Source organism: Pseudorasbora parva, chromosome 2 (assembly GCF_024679245.1).
Source record: "Pseudorasbora parva isolate DD20220531a chromosome 2, ASM2467924v1, whole genome shotgun sequence".
Classification (NCBI taxonomy): domain Eukaryota; kingdom Metazoa; phylum Chordata; class Actinopteri; order Cypriniformes; family Gobionidae; genus Pseudorasbora; species Pseudorasbora parva.
The window spans coordinates 24,427,760-24,446,500 of NC_090173.1; the positions used below are offsets into that span (position 1 = coordinate 24,427,760).

General features: G+C 39.8%; 2 protein-coding genes across 3 annotated transcripts in view; both read left to right on the top strand.

Moving 5' to 3' along the window:
• Positions 1-9,192, top strand: part of taok2a (TAO kinase 2a) — a 47,831-nt gene extending 38,639 nt beyond the window's left edge. The window contains exons 18-20 of one of the 2 annotated variants that reach the window (XM_067412792.1): positions 2,079-2,300; positions 2,576-2,758; positions 5,174-9,192. In XM_067412792.1, coding sequence (XP_067268893.1) covers positions 2,079-2,300; positions 2,576-2,758; positions 5,174-6,070 — 1,302 coding nt within the window. In that variant the 3' untranslated portion in view covers positions 6,071-9,192. The remainder of the gene's footprint in view (positions 1-2,078; positions 2,301-2,575; positions 2,759-5,173) is intronic. The other variant, XM_067412798.1, reaches the window with a different exon arrangement.
• Positions 9,193-10,158: 966 nt separating this feature from the next.
• Positions 10,159-18,371, top strand: cdipt (CDP-diacylglycerol--inositol 3-phosphatidyltransferase (phosphatidylinositol synthase)). Its single transcript, XM_067428863.1, has 6 exons — positions 10,159-10,324; positions 11,095-11,229; positions 11,316-11,469; positions 16,966-17,047; positions 17,185-17,266; positions 17,434-18,371. The coding sequence occupies exons 1-6, from the start codon at positions 10,282-10,284 to the stop codon at positions 17,577-17,579; spliced, it is 642 nt and encodes a 213-aa protein (XP_067284964.1). The 5' UTR covers positions 10,159-10,281; the 3' UTR covers positions 17,580-18,371.
• Positions 18,372-18,741: the final 370 nt, after the last annotated feature.

Genomic DNA, 18,741 nt, shown 5'->3' on the forward strand with positions numbered 1-18,741 from the left:
ATCGTCCTGTATTTACCTGTAACTTATATTAACAGTATATGGTTTCAGTGCTGATGTGGTGGTGACACGTTCATTTTAGGCTTCTCCTTTTTATATTTTAGACATTAATTAATTAAAAGAAACTATGAGATGCGCATGATGCGCTGGTGGAAACAACACGAGACGACGCGACTGTCAAGACGGGCTCGCGCTGTTTTCAGAGTCTGCACCAGCAGCAGCGCGTTCCTTCTGCGCAGCTGCAAGAGTTATTAGGCTATGGCCTTTTTACACCACCTCACTAAATTCGTTTTCTCTGATCAGATATCGATCCGATTGCAAAAAGACCAGGAGTAAATGCCTTTCTAAATTCTATCAGACGGATTAATATCCGACCACTAATACAAATAAATTCTATTGCGGTGTTTGAGCATCTGTTGCTTTCTTTGACGTGAACTCCTGTTAAATGTGCATATAGCGTGGGAATTTAAGATCGGATTTCTATTCATTTAAGGTAAGACATCCTGCATGTTTTTGTAATATTTTTTATTTTTTATTTGTAGATTGTATAGGCCGTTGCGAGCAGAGCCCATGCCTCATGTCAAAACGCCGATATAATTGAAGTGTTTTTGGGATGGGAAGTGGGAAGTCATCCCATACGTTATTGAACTAATGGCATTGTGATCAGCTAAAACGCACGCGCTGGTTTTTCTTCCTGAACAAGTGCACTCGTAGTGTTGCTCACACACTTGTACACCGGTTACGGTTACTTGGGGGGATGGCAAATCACATCAAATAATGTTTCACTCAGTTTTAGTCAGTCTCATGTCAATGTTGAGTACCTATAGAGTAGTATTGCATCCTTCATATCTCCGAAAAGTCTTTAGTTTCATTATATTTATAAAAGAAATATAGGCTGTACCGAGTCTTTCCGGAAAAAAACGAGCGTCTGGGGTCGTATAATGTGGGCGGAGCTAAAGAATGACGAGCGTGCAAAGTGGTGACGTCCTCAAGCGTGGAGAAACCCATCGCCATCGATCTCAGCTAATACAGATATGATCCAGAATCATTCGGAGGCTGAAATAAATTGAACAGGAGAAACCGCAACATCAGGACGTCCGTCTCTGTGGTATGTACTGTTTACTCGCAGTTTATGAGGACATGATTCGGTTTATGGACTATTGTATGCGACTAAGCCTTAGCAGTAGCAAGCAAAACGGTTTTGCACGTCAGACTAGTGTAACGTTATACATAGAACAACAATGGAGTCTGTTTTGAATTACATTTGAATGATGAAGCACGCGATCGTGACGTTTACTGATGTTTACTCACGCGACGATGGCCAACAGCACAGATATTTGAAGTTTTATTCACCGGCTGCTTCCAAAGCAGGACCGAACCTTTATCGCTGGGACCGCTCCGTCAAAAACACACTTCTTTGGTATGATTTGGTGAAGTCCTGTGACAGCAGTGACCGTGGAAATCCACTTTGCGACGCGACTGAAGCGATGTTGTGAAGCTTCCCGTCATTTCTGCGTTCAAATCGGTTCAAATGCAGCGCTGCCTTCCCGGAATGCTGTGCTGAAGCGTTGAAGTCGCTCGACGTCAACCATAGGAATAAAGTGGAGCGCAGCGCGGAGTGTTTAGGGGCGTGCATTTCCTCTCTCGCTCTAGTCACGCGCGCGCGCACCCTACCGGGAGAAGAGCCCGTACGGCCCATACAAGGACCTTCCGCTCTATTAACGTCAAGCCGAGCCATACTCGAAAAAAAACTCTCAGAAACTTGTGAGAAACCGAAGAAGTATTTTTGACACAGAAATACTACATCAAACGTCCAACATTAGTTTTTGAAACTTTGTCTATGTTTAGGATGGGAATCCAAGTCTTTAACAGTGTAAAAAGCTCAGTATGCATGAAACAGCAAAACCCACCAGTGAGGCCCCTCTTTACTTATTCCGTGATGAACAGTTCCTTTGTTTTCCCATTTTGAAGAAAAAATGTAATTATCTGAAGGTACACGTACTCAACAGATGAATTTGAGACTTTAGTTTGAATGTTAACTTGAGTGATCAAATATGTTTCTTGTTTTTTTGTTCTTTCAGACAAAAGAGCTCCAGATCAAACGTCAGTTCCAAGACACCTGTAAGATTCAGACACGGCAATACAAAGCCCTGCGGAACCACCTGCTGGAGACCACCCCCAAATCAGAGCATAAAACCCTACTGAAGAGACTCAAAGAGGAGCAAACACGTAAACTGGCCATCTTGGCCGAACAGTACGACCATTCCATCAAAGACATGCTGTCCACACAGGCTGTGAGTAAGGCAAGGAGAGACCATCTTTTAATGCTTTTGTTTCTCTTTTACTGATGCATACTTTCTGATGCAGTAGCCATAATAATGCATGTGTACTTTCACATGCCTGAGGCAATCTCAACAAAACTGGACAAGAACATTGATTTTGAGGAATATAACCGCAAATGTTCTTGACTGGTTTTGTGAGGTTTGTCTACTTATGACCTAAATAGACCCTATTAGACCTAAAATCTCTTCATTGGCTGCTTCTCTACTGATTTCGCACCTTTTTGTTTCCCCAACAGTTGCGATTAGATGAGACACAGGAGGACGAGTACCGAGCACTGCGCATGCAGCTGCAGCAGGAACTGGAGCTGCTAAACGCCTATCAGAGCAAAATAAAGATGCACACAGACACGCAACACGAGAGAGAGGCCAAAGACCTGGAGCAGAGGGTGTCTATACGGAGAGCTCTCCTTGAGCAGAGGGTGAGAGAGAGAGAGAGAGAGAGAGAGAGAAATGGAGTGAATATATGGTTTATGATGACGAGGTGCTGTAATATTGACACTACCTTTCAAAAGTTTGCGATCTGTTAGATTTCATTAAAAAGAGAAGAAAAAAATGTTTTATAGGAAGGATGCATTATATTTGACAGTAAAGACCTTATGAAGACATTTTATAATGTTGCAAAAGATTCCTGTTTTGAACATTCTAAAAAAGAATCCTGAAAAAAAAATTCAAGGTGATAAGAAATGTTTCTTGAGCGCCAAATCAGCCTAGTAAAGTGATTTCTGATTGATCATGTGACACTGAAGACTGGGGTAATGATGCTGGCTGAAAATACAGCTTTGGCATTACAGGAATAAATTACAATAGAGTAAGAATAAGTGATTTATTTCAAAAACGTGTATCATATTGACATTTAAAGAAGCATCCTAGCTATAAATTGTACTTTTAAGTGACTGAAGCCCTATTCGCACAGGATTAGTATTATCTCTGGACCTCTGGACCTGGATATTGTAATAATTGCAGAGAATGTCTGTGATCTTAATCCCATGAGAATCAGCCATGTCTGTAATTTGTAAAGTAAAAATTTCCCCGTAAATTACCTACCATATTTTGCAGAACACCGAGGTCCTGTGATGATAGTAGTCCCGTGCGACTCGGCATCTCTGTGGTTTGGCCAGGATTAGGTGGATCATATGTCATTTTTGCAAGGTTTTTGTTTCCTGTGCGCATTTCTATCTTTATCTTTCACGAAGAATGGAGGCTGCATTCATAATGTGCACCGTTATGAATTCCTGTGTGGCCACACGGATTACTTTCACTTTAGAATGAGCACCCATTTAGGAGCTAATAATACTAACGTCCTCTCAGTGGCTGCCAGCAATCAGCTGTTTGACTAGTTTTATTTGAAATAAAATTAAATCTAAATCTAACTGTACAGTTAACATGATTTGTGGGTGGAGAAGCGGCGAACAGACAATGCCAGCGTCCTCTCCCCACGTTGCTAGGCAATGTTTTTCAATACAATAAGTAAATATCAATACTATTTCTTAATGAAAAACATAACGACAGAACAGAACAATGACAAGCTCGCTAAAGTGGACGCTTATTGTCAGCTTCTCATGATAAATGAAATGCTCCTGATAAATGAAATCTGACTCCTGCCGCTGGTCTGTGTTCAGTTTTTAATCGTAGTGTCTGTTCTCTAACTGAACTAAATAATTTTTATTACGATAAAACAATCAAAACGATATCAATACATATGACTGATTATGATTTCATGCAGCTCTATAACGAAAAAATTAGGGCCGGGACTCGATTAAAAAAATGAATCTAATTAATTAGAGGCTTTGTAATTAATTAATCGAAATTAATCGCATTTTAATTGCATATAAATATTTGACCTGGAACAATGAGAAGTAGCCCAATTTTTCACATGGATTTTTAGCATACCATTGAATAATGACTGAATACATAAGCTTAATCAACAAAATATTGTTTATTTATTTCAGTCCAGCAGACCAGTGCAATGTTTGCCATTAAGTGTAGCAAAAGCATATTTGTGATATTTGAGGCTCGATGTGCTGCGGTGATACGCTAATTCCTTGTTGTATAGCAGGGGTGTCCAATCCTGCTCCTGTAGGGCCACTGTTCTGCTGAGTTAAGCTCTAACCCCAATTAAACACACCTGTACCAGCTCATTAAGGTCTTATTAGGCATACTAGAAACTTTAGCAGTGTATTGAGGCAAGCTGGAGCTAAACTCTGCAGGACGTCAGTGGCCCTCCAGGACCGACTTTGGATACCCCTGTTGTATAGCTTGCACACAACCATGCTCTTGTCGACGCTTCCATCATTTCGTTTTTTAAAACTAAATTTCCCATCCACGGGGCCAAGCAAAGCGGTCTCATCAGCTTCTTCGTTCATGTTCACTATGGTTTGTTGTTGTCATGGTTGTTGTCGTGACTCATGAGCGTTAGTTGGTGTTCCAGTATAATCGGTCCGTCAAAACTCCTTCATTGAAAAACGTTCCGCGGGGCAAAAATAAGTGCGATTAATTTTTTTATTTTTTTTTGCGTAATTAATTAACGCGTTAAAGTCCCGTAGTTAATTAATCTTAATTAACGCGTTAAAGTCCCGGCCCTAGAAAAAATATTTACAATTCTTGACATATTCGGGAGATAAGTCAGTAAATTTGAGTAAAATCGGCTTTGTCCCTAGATATTACTAATCCCGTTCGAATAGGGCTTGATTTGAACTCCTTTTTCAAATAGTGCAAAGACACCGGAAACTCAGTTCAATTAATTTCAGTAAGCTGACACTATGGTACCATGTGCATCAAAAGACATCCAATGTCTCTTCTAATTTTTCTCTGTCTCGCTTTTGCTTTTTCCACAGATTGAGGAGGAGATGTTGTCTCTGCAGAACGAGCGCTCTGAGCGAATCCGAGCTCTGCTCGAGCACCAAGCTCGAGAAATCGAGTCCTTTGACTCAGAGAGCATGCGTCTGGGCTTCAGTAACATGGCTTTGAGTGGAATCCCTGCTGAGGCCTACAATCAGGGTTACCCCAACCCTCCTTCCTCTGGCCCTGGGGGCTGGCCGTCCCGTCCTGTGCCGCGTTCGGGCAGTCAGTGGAGCCACGGCGTCCAAAACTCAGCCGCACCGCCCTCCTGGCGAAGCCAGAACAGTACGGCCGGGTTCAGCCGAGGGGAGCAAATCTCCAGCCGGGAGAGAGATCGAGAGAGGGATTTAGATGCAATGGGTGCCCGTGGTTTTCCGGGCTCTCGCTCCTCCGCCTCGTCTGCATCGTCATCGTCCTCGCATCATCACCTCCGCTACATACCGCAGCATTACCACCACCAGAGTACGCCACACCTGTACCGCGACAGCCGAGAGAGGGATTGGGGAGGTGTTGGAGTAGGAGGAGGAGGAGGAAGTGGTCACCACTCCTCTTCATCCTCCTCTCATGGCCACTCGCACCACATTTCTTCCCATGCCTCTTCCCAATCCCTTGCGCTCCTCCCTCCACCTCCTCCTCCTCCACCCATCTCACTTTCCTCATCTTCTCCCCAATCCTCCTCTTCCTCTTCCTCCTCTCAGAGTGGCTACGGCGGAAGGGGCGAGAGCCTGGCTGTGAGGGGCCCTAGCCTGATGGCTTTGAGAAACAGTCCAGGCCCTCTTCGGAGAACCGCCTCGGGCGGAGGTGCTGGTGGGTCAGGTGGAGATGGAGGTTTAAGTCGGAGTACATCAGTGACATCGCACATCTCCAACGGATCCCATCTCTCCTATTCGTAGAAAACCAGGCAGGAAGTTCAGAACATTTTGCGGGCTTTAGCAGGGGAGAAAAGCCCTAGCCTAGGAGGCGAGGAGGAGAAACCGTGTTTAGATTGTCACACCTTTACTTACAAGAAGATAGATCTCAGGGTTTCCAAGGGATAGTTATTCAGGAGGGCTCAGGGGTTCGATCGGGAACTGAAAAGAATGAGATTTACTGTTACAGGAGCAGAACGCTATACTGTTGAGTGTGTGGGAGGGAAAGGATGAAAATGACTTGGTGCCAATGCTGATTGGGCTCATCCTCGACTGGTCCTTTTTAGTTTAGTTTCATTTTATTTTAAACGGTCAGGCAGACCCACTGAATTCTGCTATTTCATGTCCAGGTATTTTCTTGCACGTCTAAAGGTTTAAGATTTGAATTTTTTACAGATATTATTTTATGTTTAAACCTGGATCATATTAAGCTGAATTCATTTAGTGCAATTCAATTCAAGGGTTTTATTTTTTTATCTTTGCCAAAAATGAAAAATCTATCGTTATTTACTCTCTCTCATGTTGTTTACAAACTCTAAAAAGCTTCTTTTTCCCCATAAAACAGAAAAGGAGAATTTTTGGGGGATCTTTAAGCAGCACTTTTGGATTTTCATGCGTCAGAGCCAAATGTAGTTCACTATGAAAAAGCATTATATGACAGGGAAAAAAAAGCTACTTTAAAGAGAAAGTTTACCCAAGAAAGGAAATACTTAATCACTTGCATGTCGCTCTAAACCTGTATGACTTTCTTTCTTCTGTGGAACATAACAGAAGATATTTTGATTAGTGTCCAAGTGTTAATGTCCATACATAGAAAGTCTATGTTTAATGTTCTTCAAGAAAGAAAGAGAGTCAGGATTGACATGACAGAATTTAAATTTGTACGCTCTTTCTAATATTCATTCGTGTTTTGCAGATAAATAGCAAAAAAATACAGGTTTGAAATGACATGAAGGGTGTGTGAATAATGGAAGACTTATTCATTGACTCTGAGCTTCTCTTGAGTTTGAGCCAGCTGAGTTTGAGCCTCCAGAGGATGAGTCCTACTTTTCGGTTTTACTGCTAACGGGAGCAGAGCGAGCGAGCGAGCGAGTCGGATGCAATAGAAGGTGCCGTAGCATGTGCAGAAACTTGTTGCAGGGAGACGAGGCGTAAACTGAGGAACTAAGAGGGTGATAAAACTGATGTTTGTGTAATTATGTAGATAGTACTAAAACAATACTAATAGAACATCTATGGGTTTTAAACTGTACATTTGTATTCGAGTCAAGGACGGAAGGCAGTTTTTTTTGTTTTTGTTTTTTTGTTTTAAAAGATTTTTGTATTCTGTATCCTTTTGTTTATTTTTGTAAAAGTCATACTGCCATCTAGAGGCTCAGCTGACCTAAAGCAACTCCGCCCACTGTCCTTATAAGGGCAAGCTGCCATTTAAGTTGCATTTGGTCTGTAATTCAGTGTCTGTTTTTAGCATAGGTGTGATAAGATTACTTTAAAAAAAGAGATTGAACCTGGCTAGGTGAATAAGCCATCTCCTTGACTATTAATGCACACTGTAAATATGATGTACATGTCAATAAGAGAGAGTTGGGTTACAAGTTTTTGTGCATGAGACTGATGTACAGAGACCATTTGTATACAAACATACACAATAGACATTTATATGACTTTGAGTATATATGTGTATAATACATCTCCTGTGGAAGGTTTGACTGGGAAAGTCGTCAGATTGTTTCCTGTTCAACACTTTTGATCTATATTGTTCTTATACAACGTGTGTGTATATACAAGCACTAACTCTTAATTAGGGTAATAATAATTTTGCTATGTGAATTACAAAGTGGGACATAAAAAATAGAAACTGTCATTATTACTACACCTACTACTGCCGCTGTAATATTTGTGTTGTACACTAATTTTTCTTTTTACGATGTTTTCCTTTTGTTTTTAAATTGTTTTTATTTTTTATCAATGCTTACCACTAGGTGGGGAAATGTTGGCAGTGTCACAGTGAGAATTTTGAGTCTCGTTTTAGATTTAAAAAATATTACAAAAGGACTACCTATCCCAGCATTCCTTGTTACATCTCAGGGTAGGAGTCTATTGTGCAGTGCGTTGTCAGGAGAGTAGTATTTTAGAGCCAGTATTAAACTTGTACAGAACATTTTAAGAGATTTTAGCTGTATAGAACATTTCTAGACGACTTTAAGGTGTCTCAAATACAACCCACCCCCCACCCCCATCTTTAACTCGGCAGGCTTTTCTCCCTCCATCTTATTTTCTGGAATGCATTACTTTTGTTTTTGCATTAAAAAAATTGTATGTATAAAAACGGACACAAGCTGTTTACATTGACAACCAAAATCTCCAGCATACCCTTGAGAACGTAGTGAAAGATGAAGCTAGATTTTGCCAGTAATGTTTTTTTTTTTTTCTTCTTTCGGGAAAAAAACCCTGAAATCGTTTGTGCTCCCACACTGCCAGCTCTCTTTAGACACCAGCGTTCACTCGGACTCGGATTCTCCCTCGGCCTCCTGAACCAAGGAGACATGCTGTACCTCACTTCCCTGTGCCTGGCCAATCACTTCTCGCTCCGTTTTCAGTGTTCCCTTCGAATTGCCCCCCTGCCCATCACCACATTCCCTTATGCCGTTCCTTGCTTAGTTACTAACATCTATGGACAGGAGAGGAGAAACAAATCCTCAGCCCATCTGTAACTCTGGGCTATCATGTAATGTGTTTACAGCAACACATGCTGGATTCTTATTAGTGTATCCTCTTTTAGGGGGTGTTTCAGTATCTGGTGGTAGAAACTTGAGGTAAATATATGAAATTACTGTCATCATCCTGCAGTGTTTGAAGGACTGGAGCTATAAGGGTTCAAAGACAATTGCGCTTGCAGATGTGTGGGAAAGTGTGTAGCCTGCGCTGAAATGTATTGCAAAATTGTAATGTGTGAAAGGCTGATGGAGAGCATGGTTGTTCAGGGAGCTCAGAAAAAAGGCCAAATTACATTCAGGTGAAATGATTACAGGAGAACTCTTTAACACATGGGCTATAGAACTTGTACAGAAAATGATTAACAAGTCATTAAAAAGGATACAAACAAAACAACCTTTCCTGTGTGATCTGTCTGAAATACACCATTTGTTTTCTAGCCTGTATCTGCAATGCACAACACCCTGGTGATGCTGAAGGTACAGAAAAGTCAGTTTCCATAGAGACAGAGGCCACACTAAGTGAAAATTACTGGTTGCTTATGAAAAAGCACATGTTTGTTCTGGTGTCTGGCTATTTTTAGTCCTAGTCTGAAAATTGATGGGATGTTTTGCAATAATTTTCTGTATGATTATTATTTTTTTATAACGGCATTGCGATTACATTTTCATCTAAAAATAGCTAAACGGATACAGTTCATACAAGATAGCCTAGTTCTCAGAATGGAAATTCTTCAGCATGTCTTGTGTGGAGCTCCTAACATTGTAAGAATGTTATCTAATGGTTACGTCTAGGTTTTATTTTTAATGACCAGTACCCTTCCCAGAACATTGCAGAGAGCCTTTTTATGTTATAACGGTAAGGATTTTCATCAAGCATAAACTATATTTTGTAAAATTAAAGAATGACTGGTATTGACATTAGTAATAATACAGCCTTGGATTACGTGTAGACGTAACTTGATGGTGATTGGTCAAATAATTTTAAACATTTTAGTTAAATTTATTTTTTATTAAAAAAAAGTGACTTATATTCGGACTTATTTAGGGATTAATGACCGACTGACTCTGTATTATCTCTTAAATGTGATTATATTTCGTAACCAGCTGTGAGCACTGTGTGTGGACAGATGGATGGAGTGACAGATCGACAGACCGTGAGACCGACCAAACTAACTTTTAATGTGCTTGGGAAGAAAAGAAATGCAGGCTATGTTTTCATTGCCGAACGGTTGATTTCATACCACCATCCTCAGTACCGTCAGTGACACACAGCTGATTTGGGGTCAGCCATGACACGTGATCATTTTGGTGACACCTAAAATAGAGCGCGCGTGCCAATTAAAGGGGAGGATTCCGTTGACGGCGTGAGCGCGTACAGGAAACATGACGTCAAGCGCCACGCTCTACTACAGAAGAGGGAAATAGAAACCTGGGAGAGAAATTTCAGGGAGCTCCGTCCAAATAGAAACGCTCGTTACCATGACCGAAGAAAATATCTTCTTGTTCGTCCCGAATTTGATCGGTGAGTCAATCGAAAGAGTTAACGAACGCGCATCGTCAGCGCGCGACAGAGACTTGCGCACATTTAACCGCGGCTGCAGGACAAAATATAGTTTCTTCGTTTAAAAACAAGTGTATATAAAGGTTCCAGATATTTTGTTTACAAATGCGTATAGTCTGTACGACTGTACTAGCGACCAGCCGGCATTATTGATGTTTTACAGCGGTTGTTTTGACTTCCTGCGGATGTTTGACATGATGCTAGGCTGTCACTGATCCATAAGACTAGAGTGAAGCTCATTTAATACAGCACATTCATCCACCAATGTTGTCAGTGTAATATAAAAGATTTAAAGTCGGCATAAAATATAAATTCACCCTATTTTATACATGCATATTGTATATCTTATTGTGAACCATTTAATCCGTGCACTTTAAACTTCAAACTTGCATTTCGGCGGCGGCCTCCACTTGAGTACAAGGTCCAAATCTGAAAATCAGTAATCAATATAACAATTTCCCCTCCCTCTTGCAGACATCCCTTCTCTCTCTGGTGACATGTTTTTTTGGCACGAGGGCGTGATGTCACTTACAGTTATTGCAAACCACAACAACAAAAATTATCACGATAATAGATAGAAAATCAGACAGTTTGAGAAGCCCTTTCACTATACATCACAATAGCGAGGAACAGACTATAGCAACTTCCGTGTCGTGCCGACTTTAATACGTAGTACCATGTAAACATGTGCACTTTTCCACACTTTTTTTCTTTTCCACACTTTTCAATAGGATATGCCCGTATTGTACTGGCACTGGTATCCTTCTTCTTGATGCCCTGCTGCCCGGGCCCGGCTGTGTTTTGTTACCTATTGAGTGCCCTGTTGGATGCCTTCGACGGACATGCAGCCCGTGCTCTTAATCAAGGTAATGATCTTCAGCTTTTTGTTGTACATTTATTCCTTTTTGTGATTTTTCTCACTATTTGTTCCCATCCCTGCCTCTTTTCTTAGGTACAAAGTTTGGTGCCATGCTGGACATGTTGACTGACCGTTGTGCCACCATGTGTTTGCTGGTGAATCTGGCACTGCTGTACCCATCCTACACTTTCCTGTTTCAGCTCAGCATGTGTCTAGACGTGGCCAGCCACTGGCTGCACTTGCACAGGTGTGTGAAACAACATATCTTTTGTCCAGGGCTACAAGTGCTGCAGGCATGAGATAATAAAACAAAACAAAAAAAGATTCATTTATGAACTTTAGGTTCCATTGCCCCAAGGTCGGTGTGTTTTTGCTTGAAATAAGGTCTGTGGTAGCCTGACAAACCAGACCCACATCAAGATGTTTGGTCTGGAAACTCACCATAGACAATCTCAATCCGAGGGGCGGGATAAACGGTTGTCTTTCAAACTCCCTCTGCACGCGATAGGATAGCGCTACACCAACCAGAGCAACGGAGGTGAAGCAGAGCTTGTTGATAGATTAAACATTCACCGTATCCGGTCGGCTAAACTCCGAACACATCTTCCCTTTTTAAGAATGACTTCAGTGCCGTTCTTTTCTCAGAGAAAAGCTTAACTCCAAGTCTTCCAGAGTCGCGGTCAAAGCTGATTAGAAAAACTGCCGCCGTTCGCCAGTTTCTGTGTTTACTAGAAGCATGCAAACGCAACTCGGCTGTCGTCCTTATGGCCCCGCCCACCGACTCTATACACGATGTGATTGGCCCGTCCAGATTGTGAGGAATACAGCTCAGAAGTGTATTGAGAGTTCCTAGATGACACTTGCGGGCAGATTAAATTTGCTGCCGCTAGGGTGTGTCTAGATTTCTAGGCTAGGTCTGTGGTTGACAAGCTCACGATATTTTAAACCTTTATACGACATAAAAAACATCAGTAATACCCCACACGTGATTTTTTTTTAAAAAAAAGCTTTTGTGTGTCGGGAAAAATGCAGTTGCAAACAAATATGTCATTAAGTGTCAGCATGCTAAACAGGAAAATGTTGTCTACTAAATTGTCTGCTTTTACAGCCTCGTTGTGTTTATAATCACGTTCTTTCAAACTTTTCTAACTCAAACTTTTCAGCGTGTAGATTTTAAATAACTGAAAGGGTTGTCAGACATTTAATGTTGACATTTGAAGTGGTGTGTTGCGGGGCGTGGCCACAAGGTTGGCACGGGGTGGCCACCCCAGATCGGATACTGATGGGTTATGTTGGGGCGTCGGCTTACATTTTAATATAGCTGATATTAAAAGCATTTTTTTTTGTACATATGAGTTAACATCTGCTGCCTAACATGTTTGACTATTATTCTGACATGTGTAACTAGATTAATATAATCAGTTACAGTAGTATACTGCATCGTACAGACTAGGCATCATTTCATTTGAGGTTCAGTATTTCCTGGAATTTCCCCCAAAATGCATTGTTTTATTGTTTGGTAATCAGTATCCTGGATTCCATATCGTTTTGATCACAATGAATAAATATATGCGTTTGTGTACAAATTAAGGAATCAATTTATTTTATTTTGAAAGTGTTTGTGTCTACCAGTAATCAACACTACAGCAAGGCCATTTTTCCTTGATTACTCCATTAATATGCTTACAAACATCATCATGCGCACGCACACATACAGACATGCGCATACACACTCAACCATTCTCTCTACACACTCATACACACACTAACAAACATACTTTTGCATACAATGCTAAAAACAGAGAAAACGATTATACTTTAAAGATTCTGACTCCTAGTCCGCAGACAAACTGTCACTTAAAATTATCGATTTTGTTACACGCTGAAGTGCTGTAAATGCTACGAAACATACCCATGGCCATGAAAAATACCCTTGTTTTAGAATGAATAACTCATTCTGTTATTCTGTAATACTGATAATATTGAGTGGACAGAATGAACTGATTGATTGTAATGTTGTTGTGGCTATATCAAGTTAATCTCCTTAACTGATTCAAATATTCATAATTAATCATAATGATTAATCATAATATTTAAAATTAATCAAATTTTTGTGGGCCTAAACATAGCCTAGAAATCTAGACGCACCCTAGCAGCAAATCTAATCTGCCGCAAGTATCGTCTAGCAACTCCCAATAAACTCCTGAGCTGTAAAAACCAAACTCTGGTCAGGCCAATCACATCGTGTATAGAGTCGGTGGGCGGGGCTTAACATAATGATGGCAGAGTTGTGTGCTACTTGAAAATAAAGAAGCTGGCGTATGGCGGTCTTTCGAATCAGCTTCAGACTTGGAGTTAAGCTTTTCTTTGAGGAAAGAACAAAGAAAAGCACTGAAGTCATTCTATGTTGTGCAGCTAAAGCCTGCATGACAGATCTGTCTTTGAAATGTGGTCTTTGACAGTTGGTCATCAAAGGTTACTCCAAGATTTCTGTCCAACTTTGAAGGGGTAATAATCAGAGGTGAACCCATCTGGATGGTGAAATCATGTTGTAGAGTTAGATTGGTAGGGAAGATGAGAGGCTTTACCAGGTTGAGCTGCAGGTGACGTTGTTTCATCTATGCTGAGATGTCCGCCAGATAGCTTGAGATTTGTGCTGCTACTATGCGAAAGAGATGTTGCACTGCGTGAGGAAAGTTGTCACACCAAATTACTGACTGGTTTTCGGACTTCCCAGTGTATATAGACTGGTTCCGTACACACACACACTCAAAACTATCATTTAGGAGATGACCTCCTGTATTTTAGAGTGGTTGTCACTTTTAAAACTTTACAGTGTTTATGCGGCCTAAAAGCTCTACCTGATATGTATGCAAAAGCAGTTGATTCAAGACTGTATAAGTCCTAGAAATGTCTCTATTTACAGATCATCTCACCCCAAACTGATACATGCCATTCATCAGACAGATCCTGGCATAGGCTACATAGTCATTTTGTCTAGACTGGCACTGATTGCTTGTGCAACCCCCGCAGAGCTCTCTTACGCACGCTACACTGTCTAATTGTTTATTATTTGATATCTGCTTTTATTGCAGTGAAATTGGCAAATGAAATGCGCCCCCATTATTAATATAAACAAACGATGGCAGTTTTATTGTATAATAAATGTTGGGCTAGATTAGAAACCACAATCTCTCGCATTTATTGGAAGAACTATTTATCTAGACACCCAGTATTAAAAAGCTACATTCACATTTTAACAATTTATATTAATATTTATTCAAATTAAAGGCATATGAATATTTTTTTTCCAATATCTACAAAAAACTTAAATAATCTTATATATTTTGTTGACTTGTTGTACTTACGTTATTCCAAATGTTTCCAAGAATGTTAAAATCCAGAGAAATAAGCAATTTAAACCAGGACACGAACTGTCCGTTTATCAATGACATCATACCCGTTACCCTCGATATCCGATTTCAATTTATTTAGTTGAAACCATGGAAACGAGTGCTGTGTTTACCATGCCTAATATCGATCTGGCTTACTGCAGTGTGCAACAAGTCAAAGTAGTCGGCAATGAACACAGAATGGCATTATAAAATAACCTTGAACACACTCTCATGCATCTAATGTATTGAACTCCCATGAAATCAAGGCGTCATCAAGCTACACCTTTGTTTTGAGTAAGCGTCCACTACCTGCAAAATTACATATTGTGCCTTCTAAAGATGCAGTAGGGAGTTTTTAGAAAATGTTGACTTAGCCTGAAAATTTGAACAAGCACAACTCGCAGGTCACTCCCCCTTGCTCTCTCTGCTGCTACAGCCCTCCCTCCACAGCTCCTCCTCACAGCAGGCTAGTACAGGGCTACCAGCGGATAAAGTTATGGCACATTCACTGATGAAACATCAACAACATTATTTACATTGACTATGGCGTGCCCATACTTTGACTTCAAACTTGGTCCTCAAAACATGTATTTTACAATACATGTAATGTAACTATATGACGTTGCACTATTTCTACAAGTAATAAATAGCTAGTGAGATAAACGGTAACTAGGGCTGTGCTATATATTGAAATATTGTAAATGTACATATCGCAATATGCATATCACAATGGCACACAATATCAGAATAATTTTAATAGGTATTTCAACATATAGCAGAGAAACGCCAGGGCATATGACTATTACTTATGTGACTTGATTGATGTTAAAAGAGTTACTAAATGCAAAAATTGCGAAAAACAACTCCTTGCAGCCCTGTCTGACCCTCGTCCACCCCTAGTTCAGGAGTCTTTGTTTACCTGGATGTTCTTGATGTTAAGGTTTAGGTTGACATAACTATATATTACCAAGTCAAGCAAAGAGGTTTTGGCGTTTTAAATATTCACATTAAATGTTTTGTTTGATTACATTGATGTTCAAATTGTATTGTCAGATTTGTGACAAACTTTTGTTGTAATGCTTTCTTTTTCCAGAAAGAATGTAAATCGCATAAATGGTATCATTCTCAGTTTAAAAAAAAAAAAAAATTAATGTAGATGAAATAGATTTTACACACTAATAGCAATATCGTATCGCATGTAGAATATCGCATTAGTTAACAAGGTGTTGCGTATCGCATTTTTCTTCAATATCGCACAGCCCTAACAGTAACGTTACAGTAAACAAGTAATTATTCTATCAATATGTAACGCTAAATAAGGTTACTAGTATTATCTCAGCAACATGGCAAGCTATTGAATCAATAGGTTTCAATAGTTGCTTTGCACAGTGCGTAAAAATTGTATCTGTATGTTATGCGACTAGAGTTTTGACACTGAGTCAATAGGCTATGATGAGGAATTCACTTCCTCCACCTCGGAAAAGCTGCTCCGATATTTATCCTTGTTTTATTTCGGGCTCTATCGGAATCTTTCTTTTTGTCTTTTTTCATCATCTGTCTTTTTCCGTTTACCCGTCTTTGTTATGAGTGCCACTCGAGGGATTGGCAGTTTGGATTGTTTGTCCGCCATAATAAGCAAAGCTGCGGCACACCGACCGGTAATCTTGAATTTGAAAGCATGTTCGCACTGTGCATGAAGCGCACTCGAGGTATGTGATCAGCGCACACAAGCATGATTGACACTGCTAAGACACTCCTCCTGGCTCTGATTGGTTGTTTCTTACCGGGAGCGGTGTATTTCTGCAAATGGCAATAGGACCACTAGGAGGAGCCAGAGGAGCCTGAATTATTATTATTATTATTATTATTATTTTTATTATTTTATTTTCCCCCCACAGATTATCTCTCATATTCTGACATGATGGGTTTAACAAATGTAAAAAAAAAAAAAAAAAAATTACAAAAATTGCCTACTGCAGCTTTAAGTAATAAAGAAATTTATTTTTCTTTTATTATATTTTATTCATATTTTTTAAAGTTCATTCAAATAGTTAGAAATGAACAAAAAAAATTTTTTTCTTCTCCTCTCAGGTATCTTAAGAGTATCAAATGGATCTCCACTGAGCTCTAGAATTGATTTATTTATTTTTTGCATTTTATAGTAAATGTACCTGCATAAATTATTGTTAAAGTCAATGATTCAATGATCTCCACAGACCCCTAGATTCCAGATTGTAGAATATTATTTAAAAATTTATTGCATTTAATTTAAGTACCTCTGTGACCTACATAAATCATGTTAGTAATATGGGTCTGTCTTTTTTTTTTCCTGTTCTTTTTTTATCCAGTTCCATGATGAAAGGAGCCACCAGCCACAAGACTATTGACCTCTCTGGCAACCCCATCTTACGACTCTACTACACATCCAGGGTAACATGCTCGCTCACACTATTCATTCACACAGTCAGGAACTCACATCAAAAGCCTAATTAGTTGTTCTTAAAGTATGCATATAAGTGAAGTAGTTCACATGTACTGGCTGTTCTGACATCAGTGTTTTTCCACAGCCGGTGCTGTTTTTCATGTGCATGGGGAATGAACTGTTCTTCTGTCTGCTTTACATAATGCACTACATCGAGGAACCGCAGGGTGAGTCTCGGCAGGCAGTCTTGCTTCATAATTTCACTGTTGTCCCTCTTTCCTTTTGGCAGGTTTATTCATTGAAGTGCTGTTGAATTAAAGGACACGTATGACATTTTACTGACAAATTGGTTGCATCACATGTTTTTGAAGGAAGTCTCTCTCTTTCTGTCCAGTGTGGCTGCAATGGCTGCTGGGAGTTTGCGGCGTGGTCTGTCTGCTGAAGTCTGGCATAAGTCTCCTCCACCTCATCACCGCCTCCCGCAACATGGCTGCTATCGACGTGGCTGACCGTGAGAGAGAGCGGAGCAAAGCACAGTGAGAGATGAGAGTAGACAGAAACCAAGAGATGAAGGCAGAGCGAAGATGATGAGCAGAAAAAGAGTTATGAAAACATAGGCCAGAACAGATGAGGATGAGATAATGGAAATCAATCATGGGACCTTGCAATGCCTCACTGAGCATATATATTTATTTGAATATAGATTATCAGTGGTATGAAATACCTTATACGTTTTATCCATATTCCTGTAGTTATAATAGTTTCCCATTGCTATCGATGGAACTAGCTGCACTATGAGTGTACCATATATATGTCATATTTGGGGTGTCATCATATTTTTTATGATTGTTTTATTTGTTCATTGAATAAAAATGCTTAATTCTAGTGTGATTTAGAATAGCTCTGCTGTTTAAAAGCAACATTTCCAAACACTGCGGAAAAGGCACATTCCACACTTCAACTGAAAGCCACTTGAGTGTTACTGTATTTGCTGTTTGTTTTACAATTAGGTGTGTGGTATTTAATTATTATTGAGCTGAACTGTGTGTATGTGAGCCTGTTTTTTATTATTAGACTCTTTGTTGCAGGTCTATCAAAGAACATTTATCTGTTTAAATATGAGTTTAAAGAGTGTAAAGCCATTATTATATTAGATAAGATGCTCTGACATTTTTGTCCACAGCCTTCTGAATGTATTATTGGGTTGTGGTAGACATACTGTTTTAGAGCTGTTGTTCTAAATGGTCAGAATCATGAGAGTTATATGATCAGGAAGAAATGTCCTTTTGTACTGTAACAGGTGATTTGACAATAAAGTTATCCTGACACCAAGATGCAGTTATTTATTTTTCAAATTACAACAGCAGTTGCTGATGATATTCCTGCCAAATACACAAAACGGTCCCCTTTACTATATGGTTTTCTTGTGTTGTGTTTCAAGAACATTTCATTAATCTAATGGTGTTTGTGTGGGTTTACAACCATGTTTAAAAATTGCCTTACGCTACAGGTGTAACGTTTTACATGAGTTGTCTAAACGTTTACGGAACGTTTTCTGAACAACCAAGCACAGCCTAAAACAAACGTATTTCCGTTCAAAATTGCGTCAACACGCAATCTAAGAGAGAGAAAATCGCACTGGGAACAAAAAACTAAATAAAAAATAGTTGGTAGTAAGTCTGAAATATGTTTTTAATCCCAT

What these genes read in the sequence shown, in the direction of transcription:
- cdipt (XM_067428863.1), top strand. Translation starts at nt 10,282, where the DNA reads ATGACCGAAGAAAATATCTTCTTGTTCGTCCCGAATTTGATCG. An exon ending in GTTCGTCCCGAATTTGATCG is followed by an intron (nt 10,325 to 11,094) that starts GTGAGTCAATCG and finishes ACTTTTCAATAG; the next exon opens with GATATGCCCGTATTGTACTG. An exon ending in GACTCTACTACACATCCAGG is followed by an intron (nt 17,048 to 17,184) that starts GTAACATGCTCG and finishes GTTTTTCCACAG; the next exon opens with CCGGTGCTGTTTTTCATGTG.